At 28.5% G+C, this 20,035-nt stretch overlaps 1 protein-coding gene across 4 annotated transcripts in view; it reads right to left on the reverse strand.

Annotated features, from left to right (window-relative positions):
- Window positions 1–20,035, reverse strand: part of LOC129963087 (uncharacterized) — a 52,843-nt gene that overhangs the window by 7,961 nt on the left and 24,847 nt on the right. The window contains exons 14-18 of one of the 4 annotated variants that reach the window (XM_056077133.1): window positions 19,615–19,828; window positions 16,866–17,012; window positions 16,545–16,694; window positions 15,496–15,694; window positions 14,674–14,813 (exon numbers count right to left, since the gene is read on the reverse strand). In XM_056077133.1, coding sequence (XP_055933108.1) covers window positions 14,810–14,813; window positions 15,496–15,694; window positions 16,545–16,694; window positions 16,866–17,012; window positions 19,615–19,828 — 714 coding nt within the window. In that variant the 3' untranslated portion in view covers window positions 14,674–14,809. Of the gene's footprint in view, window positions 1–14,673; window positions 14,814–15,304; window positions 15,695–16,544; window positions 16,695–16,865; window positions 17,013–19,614; window positions 19,829–20,035 lie in introns of those variants that run through there. The other 3 variants (XM_056077142.1, XM_056077161.1, XM_056077152.1) reach the window with 3 other exon arrangements.

Consider the following 20,035-nt stretch of genomic DNA (forward strand, 5'->3'; position numbering starts at 1 on the left):
AGCTCGTTTAGTAAGGTTGCAGCACTTCTTGTGATTACTCATTTTCCGAAATGTGATGTCGATATTTAGTTATTGAAATGTCAACGATTATATACACTTGAAGATCAGAATCTTTTTAAACCAGTTGGTTAAATGCAGAATTTATTTTTTAAACTCCATCAACTCTCCCTTTTTTTAAATTAAAGTAATGACTTTAAAGAGTGAATGCTATACAAATGGTTGCATAGTAAATTTTGCAAAAAATAATAAAGCGAATAAGATTTTATTTTTATTAGATAAAAAAATTACACACTGATGGCACCAAAATGAAGCTTTGAATTGTCGGGTGCACACGTCGAATGCACTCATTTTATAACAATTAATCTTATTCTCATTCTAGAACTGGTTAATCTCAATCTCATACGTTTCGTTGGGTAAAACTTTTGCCAACCTTACTGGTTTTTCTATAAGCGTCTAAATCTTTTTTGTTCAGTTATTTTGAGATCGATAAAATGAAATTTAAAAAAAAAAAAATCTATGAATTTATTTCAAATTTACTAAAAAAAATGACAGAAGGAAAACTATAATTATTCTGGTGGGAAAAAAAATCCAAAAATAGTTTTTCAGAGTTAAAATATCACAAAATAATAAAAAGCTTTCAAAAATATTTAAATTTCGAACAATTCTAAGAATAAAAAAAAAATGATAAAATAATGTTGAATACAGAATGAATATCTAATGGAAGGCAAGGAAACACTGTACAAGCAAAAAAGAGCAGCTGTTTCCATCTAGTTATTTATTCCAGAAAAATCTTCGTTTTTTATTATTTGTTCTTAATTTATTCAGCTGCAACATGTAGACGCCACATGTGAAATAATTATCGAGCTTCTGGATAAACTATTTATTTCCGTGCTTCCAGATGGAATAGGGTTACTTTAAACCATATTCGAAATAATAATGATATGGTTCTTTCAATATTTATCTGATAACTCAAAATTCTCATCATTCTTTCATTTATTTAAAGAATTATCCGCCTTTAGAGATCAGCTATTTCACAGAGGATATTGACTGAGTTTAATTTTAATTAAATCTCTTATTCCCTCAACAAAAAATTTTTAAGTTTTAGATTGCGATATACATTGAAGCGGCATCCATTGATTTAATTGTATTCAGTATATTCCATTTTATTAAAGCTGATATCAGTTCCATTTGTTTGAGTAAAGGAATTTTCCTAATGAGGACAAGACTCGTTATATTGCTATTGCAATAAACTTGTAATAAACTCGGTAATCTATTTTCAACTTGCATTCTGTCTTTCGTGAAATATAATTTCACCTTCTGATTCCTCATGTAAACCTCATTCCTCATTAGTAGAATTTTTCTCTTTAGTTTTCATCAATCAAAGAAAATCACGCGTTTAAATACTTTATGAAGTAATCAAAACGATTTTAAACCCATTTTAAAATGAAAATTATTGTTGGAAATTATGCCAAAAAATATCTTACAAATTTTCTATTTTTAGAATAAAATTATTCGACACCTAAACTTATATTATTAAAAAGATAACTTTATTGAATTTTGATATTTTGTTGTATAAAAAAAGTTTTGCGCAATAATATTTTCACATGAAGGTACCACAGAAAAACATCAAAATATTGCTTTGATTTTAATAAAAAAATTTTAATTAAAAAATCGCTTCAAAATCCATATTTTTATCACCAAAGTATATTTGTACCAAATTTGGTAACTGCTCAAGCTGTTTGCCTTGTAAAGCGCTAACACACCCACATTTTCTTTTATTATTCGTAGAGAGAGTATTAATATTCATATTAAGTTTATCATTTCCCTAAAAGGAGCACTCAAAGACGGGAAAAAATGCGCATTATAATTTACAATAAGTTGAATATTTATTCTACTTATTAGTTTATTTTTGAAAGCTATTCTTGAGCTATTTAGGAAGGGCCTTGCAATTCCGAGTTGCTGTCGAACCCCATCTTTATAGGAGAGATAGACTGTTCAAAGAATTATGTAGTGCAGAACATTTAATATTATATTAAGGACCATTAAAATCAAAAATGTTCCTACATGTATAAGTAGTGCATGCAAAAAGCAAAGCAATGTTTTTAAAAAAATTGATTCATCGATTGGAGTTGAAAATTTTTTCAACGGAACAGTACTATTAAGATTGGAAAAAATTTTTATCGTTATAAATTACACAAAATAAGTGATGCAAGTTTGATGAACAAGTAACGCTCATTTGTCAAAAAATGTAAATGTATTTCTAAAATAATACAACTAATTGGGAAAAAAAAAATAATTCAGGGGAAACTGTAAACATATATGCCTTTTGGTCTTTTTTAAATTTTATTTTTAATTATATAATTCTTGTTTCTTTTTATTTTCTTATATACAAAGAGAAAACACTTTAATCGTCAAAAAATTCAAATTTGATATTTACACGAAAAACTCATTTTTTGAACTTTGGAACACATTCTGTCTGCCTGCGAGAACGATGTTCCAAAAACGCTTGAGCTAGACGGGTGAAATTTGATTTATGATCTTTTCCTCAAATTTGTATGTTTCTTTCAAATTTTGAAAGAAATCCATTCAGAGGAAGTCTGTTTATCTGATTGTATAAGTGAAATTAAACACGACGTTTACAAAACATAAAGAGCAAGATAGATAAAATTTAGTAGATTGGTTTAGAGTTAACGTATTGCAGACTGTAATTCGCATGCATGTGATAATTCAATCAAGAGACGATCTACATAAATGAAATTTTGTATGTGAGCTTGTGACTATATTTATAGTTCTATGTAAAATGTTGGCTTCAATCGATCCAAAAACGTTTAAAATACATATTCGGTACCTCCACCCCTACACTACTAGCACCATTTAGGGGATTAATAATCTGAAAATAAAAATCTAAGCCTTCATAGCTCCAAATTACTCCAGCTGGTTTGATGAAAATATTACTTTCTCTATATACGACAAACTAAAGATGGAAAATTGCACTAGAAAAATTTAACGAAATTAGTGTTACAAGAATTATTGTTATTACAAATGTTGCATAATGTATCGTTATTACAATTCATCCGAATGTCGTTTAAAAGTATGCATCTATTCTGCTGAATATTGTTAAAAGATAACTACTTGACAATTCGTTTAGTTCAATATATTAATATGCCGGTTTAAAGCAACACTAGGGTTATTTTAGGAAGGACTTCGCAATTTTGAATCGCGGTCAGGTGACGAAGAAGGCACCTCCCCTTCACCAAACTTCCCCACCATAAAAGCGGGGGAGCGTTTGGTCCCGATGGATTTAGCGTCCCCAGGCCCATTTACATGACGTTCTTTGGTGGAATCTGGTCTCAAACCTGAAATACTCTGGTTCTGAAGCCGCGATCTTACCACCGTTACCATAACTATTTGACAAATGAAAGGAATAAAACATATAAAGAATTTATAAAATTTAAAAAGAATTTACAAAAACAAACAGTACCCACTATTGAAAATGTGAATTTTATTTCCACACTTTATCATTTTTTGGAGTCGAAGAGACTATTTCAAAAAAGTTTCCTTTCTGCACAACCTTGAAATTCTCTTTGGATGGTTTCTCTTTCATCTGAATGCTTAAACGAGGTCTGACGACATGAACAGGATAAGGTTCCCTTTCAGTCTTTCTGGGAATATTGCACCACCTTCTTTCTATTGTATTCGGAAATGTCACAGTTGATACTGAACCACTTATGCTTATATCGCTTTCACCAGAACTGATGGTTCCTTTTTCGATATTTTGACTTTCAAAATGCGGCGGTGAATCACGCATTTTCGAAGGCACGTCGTTCGATTTAGAATCGCAATCATTCTGAAGTTGAATAATTTCAACTTTCGCTTCAGTTCCGTTTTCTTTCCAATATTTTGGGCAAGGGACTTTTGAGTGTAGTTTCAGAGTTCTATAATTTTCTTGATAGATGTTAAATCTTTTTTGGGCTTGTAAAACGTCATTGAATTTTTTATTTAGATATTTCTCCCGCTCCATAAGTTGTCTTCAAATACAATCTTTTTTTACTATATAAATAATTGTACAATAAGAGAATAGAAATTAAGGTAAATTAACTAAAAGAAAAAGATTAAAAAATAATATAATATCATCTTTTAAGAAAATTCGCAAGTTTAATATTTCAACAATTGAAGGTGTTTTGAATCGCTAATCCTAAACATCATTTCAAGTGTCTTTGTTTCTACTTATGGATACTTACGGCCCGCAGATTTTATCGGCAAGATAGTTGCATCATGTATAATGGAGATCAACAATCTTGCCATTGTCTGAAAACCTCCAAGTAAACCAAGGACCGCAAATATCCATAAGTATCTTTTATTTTTAAAATTTCTCAATTATATAGTGATAACGTAGATAAGTTAATCTAAACCACATGAACAACGTAATGAAAAGTAATGTTGCGAAATATACTTTGAAATATTTTTAAAAATTCATTAAAATAAGAGAAAAAATTGTACAGAAATAAAAATTTATATACCGAAAAGCTTTTGTTTTGAATTTTAAAGAAACGTTCAGATGTTTTAAGCATGATTACATGTCCAAAAATTGTTGAGTAAAAACATTAACATTTCGTTTAATTTTTTGAATTCGAATTATTTCAAGTAGACATCTGATACCCACAAACATGCTAAATTAAGTATTTCTAAATGCAACCGTCTCCCTGTAAAGTGTTTGGACAATTTTTCATCTTTATGTCGTAATTCATATGTAGAATGTCAGACTATAAACATTATCACATTAAAATCATACACCGTCCTTTGCAAAGAACAATTATATGAGCTTAATTTAAAATGGCATAGTTAATATTTCTGAAATGTCTTTGTTTAACTATAAGTTATCTCTTTTTCTCAATGTTTTAAGAACAAGTTCATGCTGTTTTCGTAAGCAAATATACAAAGAACAATTCTGGGTTCTTATTAATTAACGGTGAAAATTTGCAATTCATTGGCTAAAACAAACAAACAACCAAACAAAATATTTAGTAGTTTTTTTAGTAAGAGTAATTGTATGGTAAAAGTGAATTATAGTGTGCACCCTGCTGCGCCAACAATGCCAAGTCGCCAATAAATATGGCGGACAAAATAAACAAATACTTCCTCGGAAGTATTTGTTTATTTTTATTTTTTTTTTTTTTTTTTTTTTTCCCATACTGCCCGGTGCCTTCTACCGAGGCCGTGCGCGAAAAAGATAAACAGAAGTAGCATAACCTCCTGCAAAAACAGAATGCAGGAGGCCGAAAGGTTGAATTCGTGACGTCACAGTCGAAAGCCTCTGCTTAGCTCTGTTGGTGATGTAGGAAACGCTATTCCTATGCAGAAACTAACTATTTCGTCTTTCGATAGAAATTTTCTATCTTTTTTTACGGATTCAAACTAACCTCGGAATGAATAGCCAATAAAAACTAAAAATTCATAAAACCTCTTTAATTAAACATTTATTTTCTTGCGGATTAAGAAGACCTTTGAAATGAATAGGGGATTTGTATCTTTAAATCCATAAGTTTTCTTTCAAACCAAATCGCATTTACAGAAACACAACAGAAGTACAAAGTTTTTGACATTTACTTATTACTGAATGAATTTTTAACATCGACGATTAATTAAAATAAATATTTGAAAAAAAATAGTACAAGTAAAATAAAAAACTTTTAAAGAGGCTTTGACACAAATTTCAATTGCAAGAAATGAATTTTGATAGAAGATCACCCATTGTTTAGAAAAAAAGTACCAGAAACCAAAAAATTTTTTTTTCATATTCATAAAATAGCATATGCAAAAAACTGATATTTCATTAAAAATCAATTTTAAAAAGATTAATTCAAAGCAGGAAATTCTGATGTTGGATAATCCAGTGTTTTGAGAAAAAATATACAAAAACGATAAATTATTTAATTTTATTTACATAAATTTCTAATTAAATTGTTAGAAACAGCTTTCCACATCACCCTGGGGGTACTGTTTCTAGATGCACTACCCCTTTTCAGAAATATTAAGCGAAGGTGGGTTCCCCAGTAAGTCTATTTCCTTCGTTTGCTAAAAGATTAATATCCTAAAGTTTATCCTACTAAGAAAAAGTTGACAGTTTTCTTTTCAAATTTTTAGCTCTAAGCTGGTCATTCTTAATAATGGGGCAGAGGTTCTAAAAAAAATGTAAGATTAAAGCTAACTAAAATTAAAAAAGCTAAATTAGCATTAAGTTCAAGGATCTCGACAAATTTAAATTATTACCTGTAATAAAAAAAAATTTTGGAAATATTTCATTAAACTATTTCAAATTAAAATTCGTCATTCTGTATGTTTAAAAAATAACTGCGTTTCCGAATAATTTTCTAGCGATTTCCTCCAAAAACCTATTATTTTCTTTTGTCCACAATAGAATTAAAAAAATTATGTATACTTTACATAAAGAAAAAAAGTCCGTTAATTTTCAGCCGAACAATTTCGTTTTGCTCGGCCTGCACAAGCGAGTTGATTTTTTCCGTACTTTAGGCTTAGCCGATCTCGGAGAGTAACATTAATTTCTAACAATTATGAAATGCTTACATTTAAAAGAAGCTATTGAAATTTCTAAGCTTTAGAAGAACCTAAGAAATGCTTAAATTACATAATTAAATAAACGATAATGTAGATGTAATATAATCAACAATTAAAGCATCAAATTAGACTTGTCACCACGTGAGTAAATACAAGAACAACTTTATATCTAAAAATATTGCAATCAAAGTTAACTCTAAAATATAATTAGATTATATTTTTGTATGGAACTAACATAAATTTAAAAAACTTACTTTCGAATGAGTTAATCCAAGAATACACCGGAATTTCGATATGTATTTCTTTAAATCACGCGCGCATTCCAATCGCAAGCACTCAAACGAAGGCTTTACGCTGTGACGTCACAGCAGCTAAATTTCTCATGTTAATGGCCTCCTCTAGGTAGCGCTTTTGTCTTTTTCGCGCAAGGCCTCGCTTCTACAGATGCCATCTGTAGAAGGCACCGAGCAGAATTTTTTAACATAAAAAAAAAAAACATCCTACGGCTTCGCTAGCAGCGGGAGCGGGAACCTAGTAGCTTCGCTAGCACATTGAACATAAGGACTATGTGGATAACAGAAACAGTACATAACCAAAAGAAAAGAAAGAATGGAAAAAGAAGGAACATTCTCCATACAAAATTTCAAACAAGCATCTTTTCCTAATTTCATCAACTCGTATATATATATATATATATATATATATATATATATATATATATATATATATATATATATATATATATATATATATATATATATATATATGTAACTCACCCTTCATCCATTCTATAGGTTCGAAATACTCCCGACATAACAAATTATGAAGAGAACCAACCGTTAGAACACCAAAAGAATTACGAGAGCTGCGAAGAATTCCATTGCAGCTGTCTTTTAAAGTGAGAATGCAGACGATTTTTTAAAGCGCATACTGAGAATTAAAAATTGCAAAAGAATAAATATTTTCTGTTCGTATTCACATTAAAAAAAAAGAAAGAAGAAAATAACTTTTAATTATAAGCTTAACTTTCTTTATTTAATAAACTTTTAATTATAATAAAGAACAAAATTAAAATCTTTAATCGATATTTTTTTAATATTTTTAATTTAACATTTTTCATAATATAGTTGTAGTTTATGTACAACTCAGCCACTGCAAAAAGTAGTAAACAAAACAGCATTAGGGTTGCTAGAAGAGCGATCCGATGGGTTGCAATATTGGCGACAAACTCGGGAGCACACTATTCTTCACTTAATCCAATTGTATTTACAAGTTAACGATGAGGGGGATTGACATTATTGACAATATCAATTTGATTTTAGTGCACATTTGGCGAGTTTGGGCTCTTTTATAGTTAATTAATAAGTACACAATCTTGTGTAATAATTGCACGACAGCTATTAATCTTCAAAGATGCCATGCTTTTTACAAACAGCGATTAATCACCAAATACATCACTTTAGTCATAGTTAAACTTTGATTATGTTTGGTAAAGAGATGCGGTTAAGCTTGAAATTCGCTATGCGGTTAATACAAAGAAAAGGTTCACACAAATTTATCATGTACTCAATTACAGACTCATACATGTCCTGCTTTCATTACTTAAGAATCACCTCAATAGTACAAACTATTTCAGAAATAACTTTCGCGTATTTGACAATGTACAGATAACATCTTTTTCTTAAAAACAGCATATTTCGTCATGCAATTGTCTAGAAGTAACGATAAAATGACGTTTGAAAAATTAATGATTCATAAGCAAGATTGAAGAACATGATCAGATTTCACGCCAAGCACCCAAAACTAGTGCCAGCCGCCAAAAAACTCGCCAAAAATCCGCAAACTTGGATTGTGACAAGACAGTAAGGATTTACCACATTTAGCAGAAAGAAAATTTGAAAATTAATAATTTTTGCAATTGGCCTCTATTCCTAAGTTGAACTTAATATTTGAATAAAAAGATGGAAGGATATAGGGGAAAAAACTTCCAATAATATGTAAAATAATATTTTACACTTTTTGCCATAATATTTTCATTTTTTCAAAAGTCATTGGAAGGAATTCTAATCGTCTATAGTTACTGAAACCGTGCATAAAAACATATGACTAAATTTCTTTACATTTTTTGATAAATTAATAATATTAATTTAAATATTATTAATATATTTTTAGAAGAGTCAGCAAATAAGGAAAAGCAAACAAGAAAGAAATATTTACCTTCAAATAAATTATCGATGGTTGAAGTGAATATAGCAAAGATTTTTGAAAGATTAAGATTAAAAAAAAAAAAAAAAAAAGCCGCTATTCGGAATCAAAGACAAAGAAGAAGGGGGGGAAGAAAAAAAAAACACTTTCCATAATAGGAAATCGCATCATATTGCCATATTCAGATTCTGTTTGTTTATTTATTTGTAATTTGAATCAGTTTACAATTCTGAATCTGATGTTTCAACGAATTATTTAAAACATGTAAAACATAATTTTTTTTTCTATGAACGAGTTTTTATTTCCTTTATAAACAAATATTTAAACCAATATTAATCGAGACCAAATTAAATATGTTTAAGCTCCACTCCTTCACTGTTTTATAAACATCAGACAAAAGTATGATAAGCGAAATTACATATTTACATATCAAAATTGAACAAACATGGTTTTTTTAACCTGCACAGAGAAAGCAGAAAACTTTTTCACTGTTCATATAAATGGCATTAAAAATTAAAAACTTTTATCAACTTACAGGAAAATTATTTTTATTCTTATTCACTTATATACGTAAACAAATACTGGCTTAGATGTTTTGAAATGAAACGACTGTTTTAAAAATAGATCAACTAATCAAATATCATAATAATATATTTCCGGTATATATTTGATTAATAAAATTTTCGATTAGCTGGGTGCAAGCGAAAAGTCGCCAAATAATTTACACTTCGCCCCCCCCTAAAAAAAAACTTTGTCAAAAAAAGTTCTAGCGTTAGGTTTGTACGCAAGTTGGCACAAGTTTAGATTATTTAGCGACACTGCGCCCAGCTAACCGAAAAGTACCAAATTTTCAAACATTTACTGATCTATTTGAAAACATTAGTTAATTTTGTTTGAATATTTTGACAAGCTTTACATTTCATATTCCTACTTTTGTAATTCTGAATATATATATATATATTTTTCATAATGATTTGAAACCTTTGATGTTTTATAAAAAGTTTGCTGCACTTCCTTTATTATTGAGCTTTTCAAAGATTTAGAATCCTTAAGTAGGTTTCACTTTCTGCTGAAATCTGTAAATTACTCAACTTAGCATCCATAACTCCATTAACTGCGCTTATTAATTTAATTATGCAGCCAAGTTTCCATTACATATGAAGAAAAGAAGAAACAAAATATGTCAACATGGAATTTTAAATGATGATCATATTGCAGCTGGTTTAATCGGACGAGTACTGTGCAAAAATTCTTCTAAGTAAAGTATCACGATAGCCAAGTAAATAGATTAAGAAAGCTCTAAATCAAAAAAGTTCACATATCAAGTCGAAAAAATTATTTGTATATTTCCTATGGGGGAAAAAATCACACCGAACTTCCCCAGTGTGATTTAAAAAATAATTATGAAATGAAAAACTCACATTCAAATCCAGGAATTTTCAATTCATTATCTAGGATTATTTCCTATTATAATTATTATTTCATGAGTACATAATCTTACATATGAAAGCTCATAATCCTAGACATACAATTAATGATCTGACCCCTACCCTCTCCTAAGCTCTCCACTTTCAGAAGAAGAAAAGAAATTAAAAAACTTTATTAGGCTTATTTTCTATGAGGAAAAAGGCTCGGGAAAGTTCCCCAGCTACAATCGCGGTATCGATTTCCTCAATTTTTATTTCACTTGAAAACTTATAACCAATAGATACATCATCAACGATCATCCGCCCCCCCCCGTCTATCATTTTCGAAGGACATTGAAAAACAGAACTTCTAACACATCCTCATCAATTGCATGTAAGCCTAATTAATAAGAACGATCTATTTGTATTTTGCAAATATAATTCAAAATACTATTATCATTTGTAGGGGTAAGACGTAAGTAAAAATTAATATTATTAATAAAGTAGATAAACGATTGTTCGTTGAAAAGAACTACTATAGTTTAAAAAATAATAATTTAATTCCTTATATTAGATATAAAAAATAAAACTTGTATTACTAAAGATATATATATATATATTAAATTTTAAGTGGCATAAAATTGATTTTTGCGCACTATATGCTCCAAAGATTTCAGAAAATAAAATATTCTTTTTAAGTTAAAATCTAATAAAAAGTTGGTAAAATCCTATCTTAGTTAGCATCTACTACCCAAGAAGTAACTAAGTATCAGATTCGATAGCTGTCGCTTCAATGGTTTTCCTTACAAGGCGTTTTCACTAATTTTTCATAATGCATGTCGCTTTATACACAAATATGCCAGCATATAAACATTAGGGTGTCAAATTTCATATCCAAATTTTGAAGAGGCGTAAAATGATCACTCTGTATAGCCCTCCTAAGCTTGTAAGACATTATTATTGTCAATAAAGTGAATACATCTGACTTTATAATTACATAATGAAACATTATTAGACCAACCATCTAATACTTAACTATGCATATCTTTCGCCATATCGCGATATATTTTTGTTCTTTTGCAAGATAAATTTTCAGTCAATTGGCGCGACATATTTCATGTGTGTTATGTCAGCATGATAAAATTAAATTTTTTCAAACAATTAACAATATTAATGCGCTTTTGAAATTTCTAAAACTGAGAATATATTATCATGAATTTGTAAAATTGTTTCTCTGCCCAGTAAGTTCCCTGGCAAGGAAGATAATTTTAGAAAGATAGTATTGGCTGCAGAATGGATGCCAAGTCAATGACCCTCGGCTTTGGCAATCATTAGTCTACAAAAATAAAAGACCCATATTTTTCAAGAATCTTGGCGACATCTCTATTAGGACTCTAGTTCCGATTTTGTTCAAGAATATTCAATATCTTGGGGACTATAAAATGTGAAGTCGAATAGAAAAGAGTCAGTAGTAATCATGTCGAGAAAAGGAGTAGTGAGAGAATTCTCCCTTTCAAGTATTGATCGTCAGCCAGTTCTCTTTTATGACCTTATTCCTTCCCAAATCTTCCCCTCGACTTTTTGCTATGACAATAAAATGCAAAGCCATCAGTTCTTCGGTAATTCTGACTAAGTTCCACCACCAGTTCATCGATGCCATTGCAACCCACCTCTAGCTCCATCTAGAGGTGGAAAGAGACAAAATCTCGTCGATTAAAGCTTCACAGGCATTTCCGAAATCCCCGAGTTGCATTCGACAACGCTATCTTGCCAAACCTTCCTTCATGCAGAAATAAGTATTGAAATAAGGATTCTCTTCAAAAACAAGCGTTCAACACAGATTGTTACCTGAGCTACCGGCTAATCCCAAATGCAACGTCATGATATTGTTTCGTCACTCATTTGGTGAAACACTGCTCGTTAAAGAGTCCTTTCTTTACATTTCGTTTTGTTCATGCGAATCATTTGTTATGGAAGGTTCTCTTTGAGCTAGGTATGCCTATAAATCAAATGAAAACCTTATGTATTTTTCATAAAATTGGTTAAAAAAAAATCCTAAATCCAATATGACCCATAAAGTCTACCAACTTTTACTATGTTATCTTAGATTAATTCATGTATATTTACTTCAAGAAGTAGAAAACAGAAAGACTTGCCCTTAATTACTTATTTTTTAAAAATATATATGGTTAAGATTAGATTTTTTCAGAGAAAATAGTAGTTCGAACATGCCTAATTAATCTCTTCATTGCCAAATTTATTTTTTAAGTATTCCGACATGTAATTAATTCCTTAAATTATAACAAAAGTTTTTGTGAAATCACACTCAGCAGGTTTATGTTATAATGAACTAGTACTCTATTGCTTGTAAGAATTTAAGGAAATCCTATTTTGATTGTGGCTTTACTAACTTTTGCCACGATTTTATTATTATTTTTTTAATTCGAAAGTGAAGCAGTACGTATTTTCTCCTTTCGACATTCTAACATATTTAGACAATATAGCAACGTCTTTCTAGTTCTCATAAGTCTGCATTCACAGAACATATCACACTTCGCAAGTTGAAATAACTCTACCTCCTTCTCCTACACTTTTAGCATAACATACGAAAACGTAACATAAGATAATTTGCAATTTGTAATAAACTAAATATTATTCCTTAATTCAATTGAAACCAAAATTCTACAAAGATCTATCATGTTGAATCCAAAGATTTTGGATCAAAAATATCAAACATAATTTATTTATTTCTTGTGTTTTGAATTACCATGTTCAGATATAAACAAAATATAGTAAAACATCCATTGACAACTTTGATCCAAAATTTGAAACAGTTTCCTACCAAATTTTTGCATCTAGATTTTCAAGTTTTTTTAATTAGTTTATTTAGTTGAATATAGAAAAATAAATTTCCTATAAATGAATTTCGCCAAAAAATTTGACTGTTACAAAAACCACACATCAAATTTCAACTGTCTAGCACAACATGTTTTTGAGTTGTCAATTTCATAAACAGAAAGCCTTAATTAAAAAAATGTGCTTTTCAGAGTCTAAAATGAAATGCTTCATCAAATTCTGAAGGTTGAATTTTTTTTTATTGATTACAATATTTTTTATTTGCATATTTCGATTCAGAGAAATTAAAAATAGAATATATATATATTTAACTGAATATAGAGAAATTTAATTTAAAATATTTATTTCATAAATTTTAATGAATTAAATCAAGATTTTATTTAAACTTACATTTTCTTGCTGCAAACCATCGAAGAATTTGAAAGAAAGCATTATGGAAGTATTATAGTGCTGTTTGTGTCCGTATCCTGAGACTACCACTTTTCGATGACTCGATCTCACCAAGGAGTGGTAAGATATCAGAAGGATGAGCACATCTCCAGAATTCTTCGTCATTCTTTGACCTTGATTCCCTCCCCATTAGATATTTTTTCGTTTAATTTTTTTTTTCATGTGTATCTGAGTATCGTGTCGTTTCTGATCTTATTATTTTTTATTTAATCTGCGAGTAGTCCGATATTTCTTTATTGTTACATGTAAACATTTCCTAATTTCATCTTTCCTCTCACCCCTATTTTGACGAATTAAACCGACCCTAATGCATGGGCAAAAGCGCGGAGAGTTTTAGAATCCGTTGACAAACAATATATGTCCCACACTTACTCCTCTGAAAGAAGCATTACTTTAAATAATATGCATTAATGTCATTTCTACAATTTATATTAAACTAGCCGAAATGGTCATCCAAAAATTTTCTTGCATAAAGGTGTTGTCCTCTCTACCTTCACCTCCCACACATAAAATTGAGGCCTTCGGGAAAGACTGTGTCACAACTGTTTCAAATAAGAGAATTCTGTGCTTCATAACATAGTAAAGAAAATTAAAACTTGTGTATTAATTGCATAGCTTTGATGAGCAATAGCCAAGAAATACCAATTTTCTTGTGAATCTAGCATTTTTAAAGAATCTAGCAAACAGGTTCCCCCCCCCCCCATTTAATCATTGGTGTGCAGTTAATATATAAAAACTAGAAAATCAACAATGTGCTTTGGACACCTTTTTTTTTTCAGCCAACTGAAACCAAAATTTAAAATAGAATAACAATTGTTGCTACAAGATCACATACCAAATTTCATTTATTGAAATCATTGTATTTTTGAGTTCATGCATTTACGCTTTAACGCATACGAAACCATACATTGACAATTAATTGTCAAACGTTTGATAGAATTAGTTGAAAATTAATAAGAATCTAAAATTTAGATTCTAAAGCTGTGTATCAAACTTCATTTATCTTTGATAGGTTTTTAAATTATAGCATTTACATTATTGCAAAAATAAAACTTGGCAGATAAGCCTTTGTAAATTCAGTTTCACATTTGACACAAATCGATATTTAGATGCTAAATCTGTGTAACAAATATTATCTCTTATTGCTACGTTTTATCTCTTTACCTTTTGTAGTTATTGTGTTCATTCATATTCAGACAGTTGGACAAATTTTTTCCACAAGGATTTCATTCAAACTTTCAGAGAAATCTACAAATTTGGTTTAAGTCCATATACCAGATTTCATCTGTCAAGCTCAGAGCATTTTTGAATTCTTTTCACCTGGAAACATAGTTCCAAAAATATATTTCTCAGAGAGGTAGGAAAAATGCAGATATGAGAAAATCTCTAATTCAAATTTTCTGATAATTACAATATTTTCTCTTTGTATATTTCATACACAAGAAAGTAAAAATCCGATATTTAATTATCGTAATGTGTATTATGATTGCAATATATGATGTTAAAAATAATGACATTTATAGCTCAAATAAAGAAGTAAATTTTTGATGTTAAACGTTTTTAATTGCAAAAAAATCATGCTATTTTGTTTTAAATTGGCTTGGATATGCAGGATTAACACTGAAAAGAAATAAAAAATTAAATTTATTATTTGATTTTACTACTATCTTATTACTTATAGATATATTAAAACTTATCTTTTAATTAACAAGTAAGCAGAGCACAATTTAAAAGAATTTTTGTGTTTATAGAAAATTTTAAGAACTAAAAATAAGAAAGACCATCTGATACTGATTGCTCAGAAAAATATATTTTAAAATCGTGATGTAATAAAGATTTATACATTGAGAAATTACTGAACATTTTTTTAAAAAATCCAACAATGAATCTAGGGTTCTTTAACAAAATAAAAGAATTTTACACCGTTAAAAAAACTATTCACTTTTCAGGCAAATATATAAATGTATATATAATGAATCTTCTTGATTACTATTTTATTCACCAAAATTTCGTTCTTTTACTTGGCCCTGGTTGTGATTGTGATTCCACTTGATCAAAAAGTCTTTTACTACATTTCTTTAGTCCCATCCTTGCAGTGGGACTCACCAGTGTTTTAGAAAATAACTTAAGAGAAAGTCTTCTTTTGCTCTCCGGTGTGTACTGAGCTGAGCTGCAACTTGGATAATTCTTGGTACCTGAAACTAACAATGCATTTTTACATGAAACAATAATCATATTAAACATAAGGTTATGTATTTAAAATTTGAATCAATATAAAAAAACAAATAAAAAATATATTTTAATGATTATAAAGGTTTTAAAAAATGATCTATATTGCAATAAAAGTTCAATACAACCATCAATTACCCAATGATTATCAGGCTTTTGCTGTCCAGATCATGGGAAGAAACAACATCTTAATTCTTTTCTTTTTTTTGGTGATAAATGGTAATATTATCATTAATATATTTGTATGCAAAGAAAAGTGAAGGTTTAAGCTGAAAAGAAAATTTGAATTAACCTTAAAGCCTTTATTAATTAAAAAATCAACTTTTTAAATAGTATTAAAATTTATTAATGAACAGAAAGCAGTATGTAATAGCTTTTATTTCGATTATTAATATTCCTCCAAAAATTAACGATGTTTTTTCTTTTGCTGTGGGCAGTAAATATTTTTTGAATGTCATACGTTCAGGAAGATCAGTAGCTTCTATATCTCTGATGTACAATATATTATAGGCTAAATATCAATATATGAAAAATTGATTTATTTATATAATTGAGAATAAATTATTACTTAAGAAATTTTGAGTTAACAAATGTTATATAAATATTACTTTTGGAAATGTGCAACATAAAAACATTTTTCTGTAATAACTTTTTGAAACAGCTGTATTTCAAATTGTATAGATTTTGTTGATTCCAATCTGTATATTTTCATTTAAATTCCCTCAAAGAAAAAAAAATTACAAACTATGATCTGCAAACATTTATGTTGGAATTTAATTTTAGGAATCAGCATAAAAAAAGAAAAAGAAAAGAATTACATACCATTGGCACTTTTTGAAACAATAGGTGATTCAGCAATTTCTCTGATTTCACTAGTTACACATATATGAGATTTTCTCCTCTGTAATGCTGATAAGTTTTGCTTACTTGAAGGAGTATTGGGGACAAAATCAGTCTTCAGAGCATGTTGCTCTAGAAGATGAAAAGTAAAAATGACAAATTTAACTCATAAGTTTTTCCTTGATAAACCATTTATTCTATTTTATTATTGTTAGACAGAAATATGGAATTTTAACATGGATAAATATTTCTTTGAATTACTTCAGAATAGATTTTTTTTTATTGCTTTAAAAGAATAGATACCTTTTGTACTTTTTGATGGAGTAGATCCCAAAACTTCATCATTATCACTGTGTAAACCCAACTGGGATTTTCTTCTTTGTAAACGAGATAAATTTTGCTTGGGAGTAGGAGTGTCCGGAACAAAATCGGTTTTTAAAACATGATGCCCTTGACATGGAAATAAGAATAACTATATTTATAAATTCTTCAAGATTATTAAAAATGATTTTGAAATTATTTTATGAAATCAAAATCAAGGAAAAATCTCTATTTAATTCATATAAAATAAAAGGAAATATAACAAGGAAAATGAACAAATAAAAAAAAATTAATGAAACTGTCAATGCAAAAGGTAGACTAATACCATGTTAGAATTGCACGCTCGATTTAATGAGTAATTTTAAAAGTGTTTTTAAGTAAATTATGTGTTTGCTTTTAATCTTATTAATCAGAAAAAATTCATGAAACTGATTTTAAAATTCATTTTTTTTTCTGTTAAAAAAATGTACACGTTTTAAAAAAAAGAAACTAACGAATAAATCACAAATCCATCCTTTTTTTCAGTGTGTATTATTTACTGATACTTTGAATAAGTATTATGTAAGTGAGTATAAATTTCATTAACCGTAAGTATTTCCAGTATTGTAGATTATATAAAATATATTTCTAGCTAAAAGATATAAAATATATTGCTAACTAAATGCAACTATGAGTTGATTCATCCATTAAATTATTAATATTATTTAATTAACTAAGTTTTATCTAGCTTATTTCATGGATATAATAACATACAAAAGGGAGAATAAGATTATAACAATAACAAACATTAAAATTACCACATAATTCTAACTGGTATTATAATAATTGGATTATTTAGCTGATAGAAAGTGCACATTTAATATAAATATAAAACATAAATAAACAACAGAATTTAATAGCAACAAATATTTTTCTTCATAAAATTTGCTTTCAGTGAGATGGCAACTAAATTTTTAGATACACTTTTTGAAATTATGGCATTCACATAAATAATTTATATAAAAATAACACACATTTTTTACACACGTAATTTATATAATAAATCTAATCTATATTAATAAAAAAGAGGAATGTATATGTGTTTTGGCTAGTTTGATCTACAGCTATCAAATTTTGACACGTATATATTGTGAAGGTCAGAATGTGTATGTCAGAGAGACTATTTTGAAATTTTAATTAAGATGTATTCAATTTGACGTATTTCCGCGAAAACTTTCAAAAATATTATCGCACAAAAAATGAATTTTACACCGCTTCAAAATTTTAAAATCATCTTTTTCATAATATCAATTTTTATAGTTGTGCAATTTTTTTTTCACTGATTTTCAACAACAGATTACATTATTCACCTGAAGTTCAAACCCTTTTCATCGTTTCATCAAATATTTAATGGCATGAATTTTTTGCATTATTGAAAGCTAAAGAACAAGGTTTTTGTTTAATATCTATGTAGTTTACAAGACGTATAAAAAAATGAAGATATAATATCATGAAGCTTAGATGATAAATGAACCGGATAAATAGCGTCATGATCTCTGTTAAAAAGATTTTTGTGTACAATTAACAAAACATATGTAAAAGATAACTACAATAGCATGGCTTTAATGTCTAATAATTTGGTGAAATCATGGACATGAAATTATATCTACATGATTTACAGAAGATTAAATGTAATTAATATTTTAAGCAAACCAATTGTTTGACAAAGGCAAATAATTTTAAATAAAAAGAAAAGCCCACTCTATTGCAACTAAAACTGAGTGTGAAAATTTGAATATTACTCACTTATAAAATTGCATAATTTTAAACCTCTCCATCAACTAACCAAAGAAAATATACCAATCAGTGCCCAGATTTCCCCCAAAGCTGACTGGTCTAATTTTTCTACAATTGTAACTTTTAAAATTTCATAATTCGTTATGATCTAATCTCAGGAAATAGATTTTTTTTTTTTAATTTTAAAGTTGGGGTGTCAAAGATATTTTTCAATGTATGATTCCTTAAGATCAAAGCACAATATAAAATTTAGACTTCATTCATTTTCTGCAGTTTATTTATTGATCAAAACAAAATAAAATATTATTATTTATGCCATTTGCATCCTTTTGAAAGTAAAACTAAAAGCTAAATTTTATGATGATTCAGAGAAAATTTTTTTTTGAATAATTCTTTGAGATATTGCATAAATTATAAAAAAATATTCTGTAGTCCACATAAGATTTTAAAGCTGAGAGATTCCTTTTTCTGTACACATAACTTTTTTTAAATAAAAAACATGCTTGGTTTCAGTAAAAATTATAATGATTGAATTCTAAGCACTTCCACTTTAATTTAACGTTCAGATTCTATGGGAGTCTACAGAAAATTAGACAGACAGACAGACATATAAGAAAATGAACAGAACGGTTTATGGTTTCTAGAATGGATTGAATTATACAATTATCAAAATTTGCTATTTTATTTTGCTAAAGAAGCTTTTAAGAGACCAAGTTACATAAAATATTTAATTGAAATTTTAGAAAACATTAATTCCAATGAACCTGCTGGTTGTCAAAGGCAGCAAATAGGAAATGAAAAATCTTATGCTTAAGATTTCACATAATGACAGAGAGAAGGGGGGGGGGGGATATAATTCCCATTATCTACTCAAACATATATTCTTTTTTTCAAAATTTAAGTACAAAGAACCATTCTTGATTAAATATGAAAACTATAGCTAAAAACAGCTTACTTTTTGGAGTGCAGACCTTCTTCTTTTTGAAAGGGGATCTTGTAAGAACCGTACTAGAACGAGGAGTTTGTATTTTCTTATCTTGGGCAAAAAGATTTCTTCGAACACTTTTGGAGTGGGATTCAGCAGCCCTAAACCTATCTCTTTTCTTCTTTGAAGCAAGACGAGGAGAATAACGAATTGGAATATTTTCAGTTGCATTTGTATTTTTACTCTAAAGATAAAAAGAAATAATTACAAGATGATTTTCTCACTTCGCATGTGATGATGCTTTATATATTGATTAATAAAATAAGCAGACAAATAATATACCTTAAAGCAATGAAATATGTAATGAAAATTTGTAACCACCATCTTAATCTTGGTAAAAAATAATATGAAAATAGTTTCTTAATGTACATTAAAAAAAGTTTTCAAAATT

This window comes from Argiope bruennichi, chromosome 1, assembly GCF_947563725.1.
Source record: "Argiope bruennichi chromosome 1, qqArgBrue1.1, whole genome shotgun sequence".
Classification (NCBI taxonomy): Eukaryota; Metazoa; Arthropoda; class Arachnida; order Araneae; family Araneidae; genus Argiope; species Argiope bruennichi.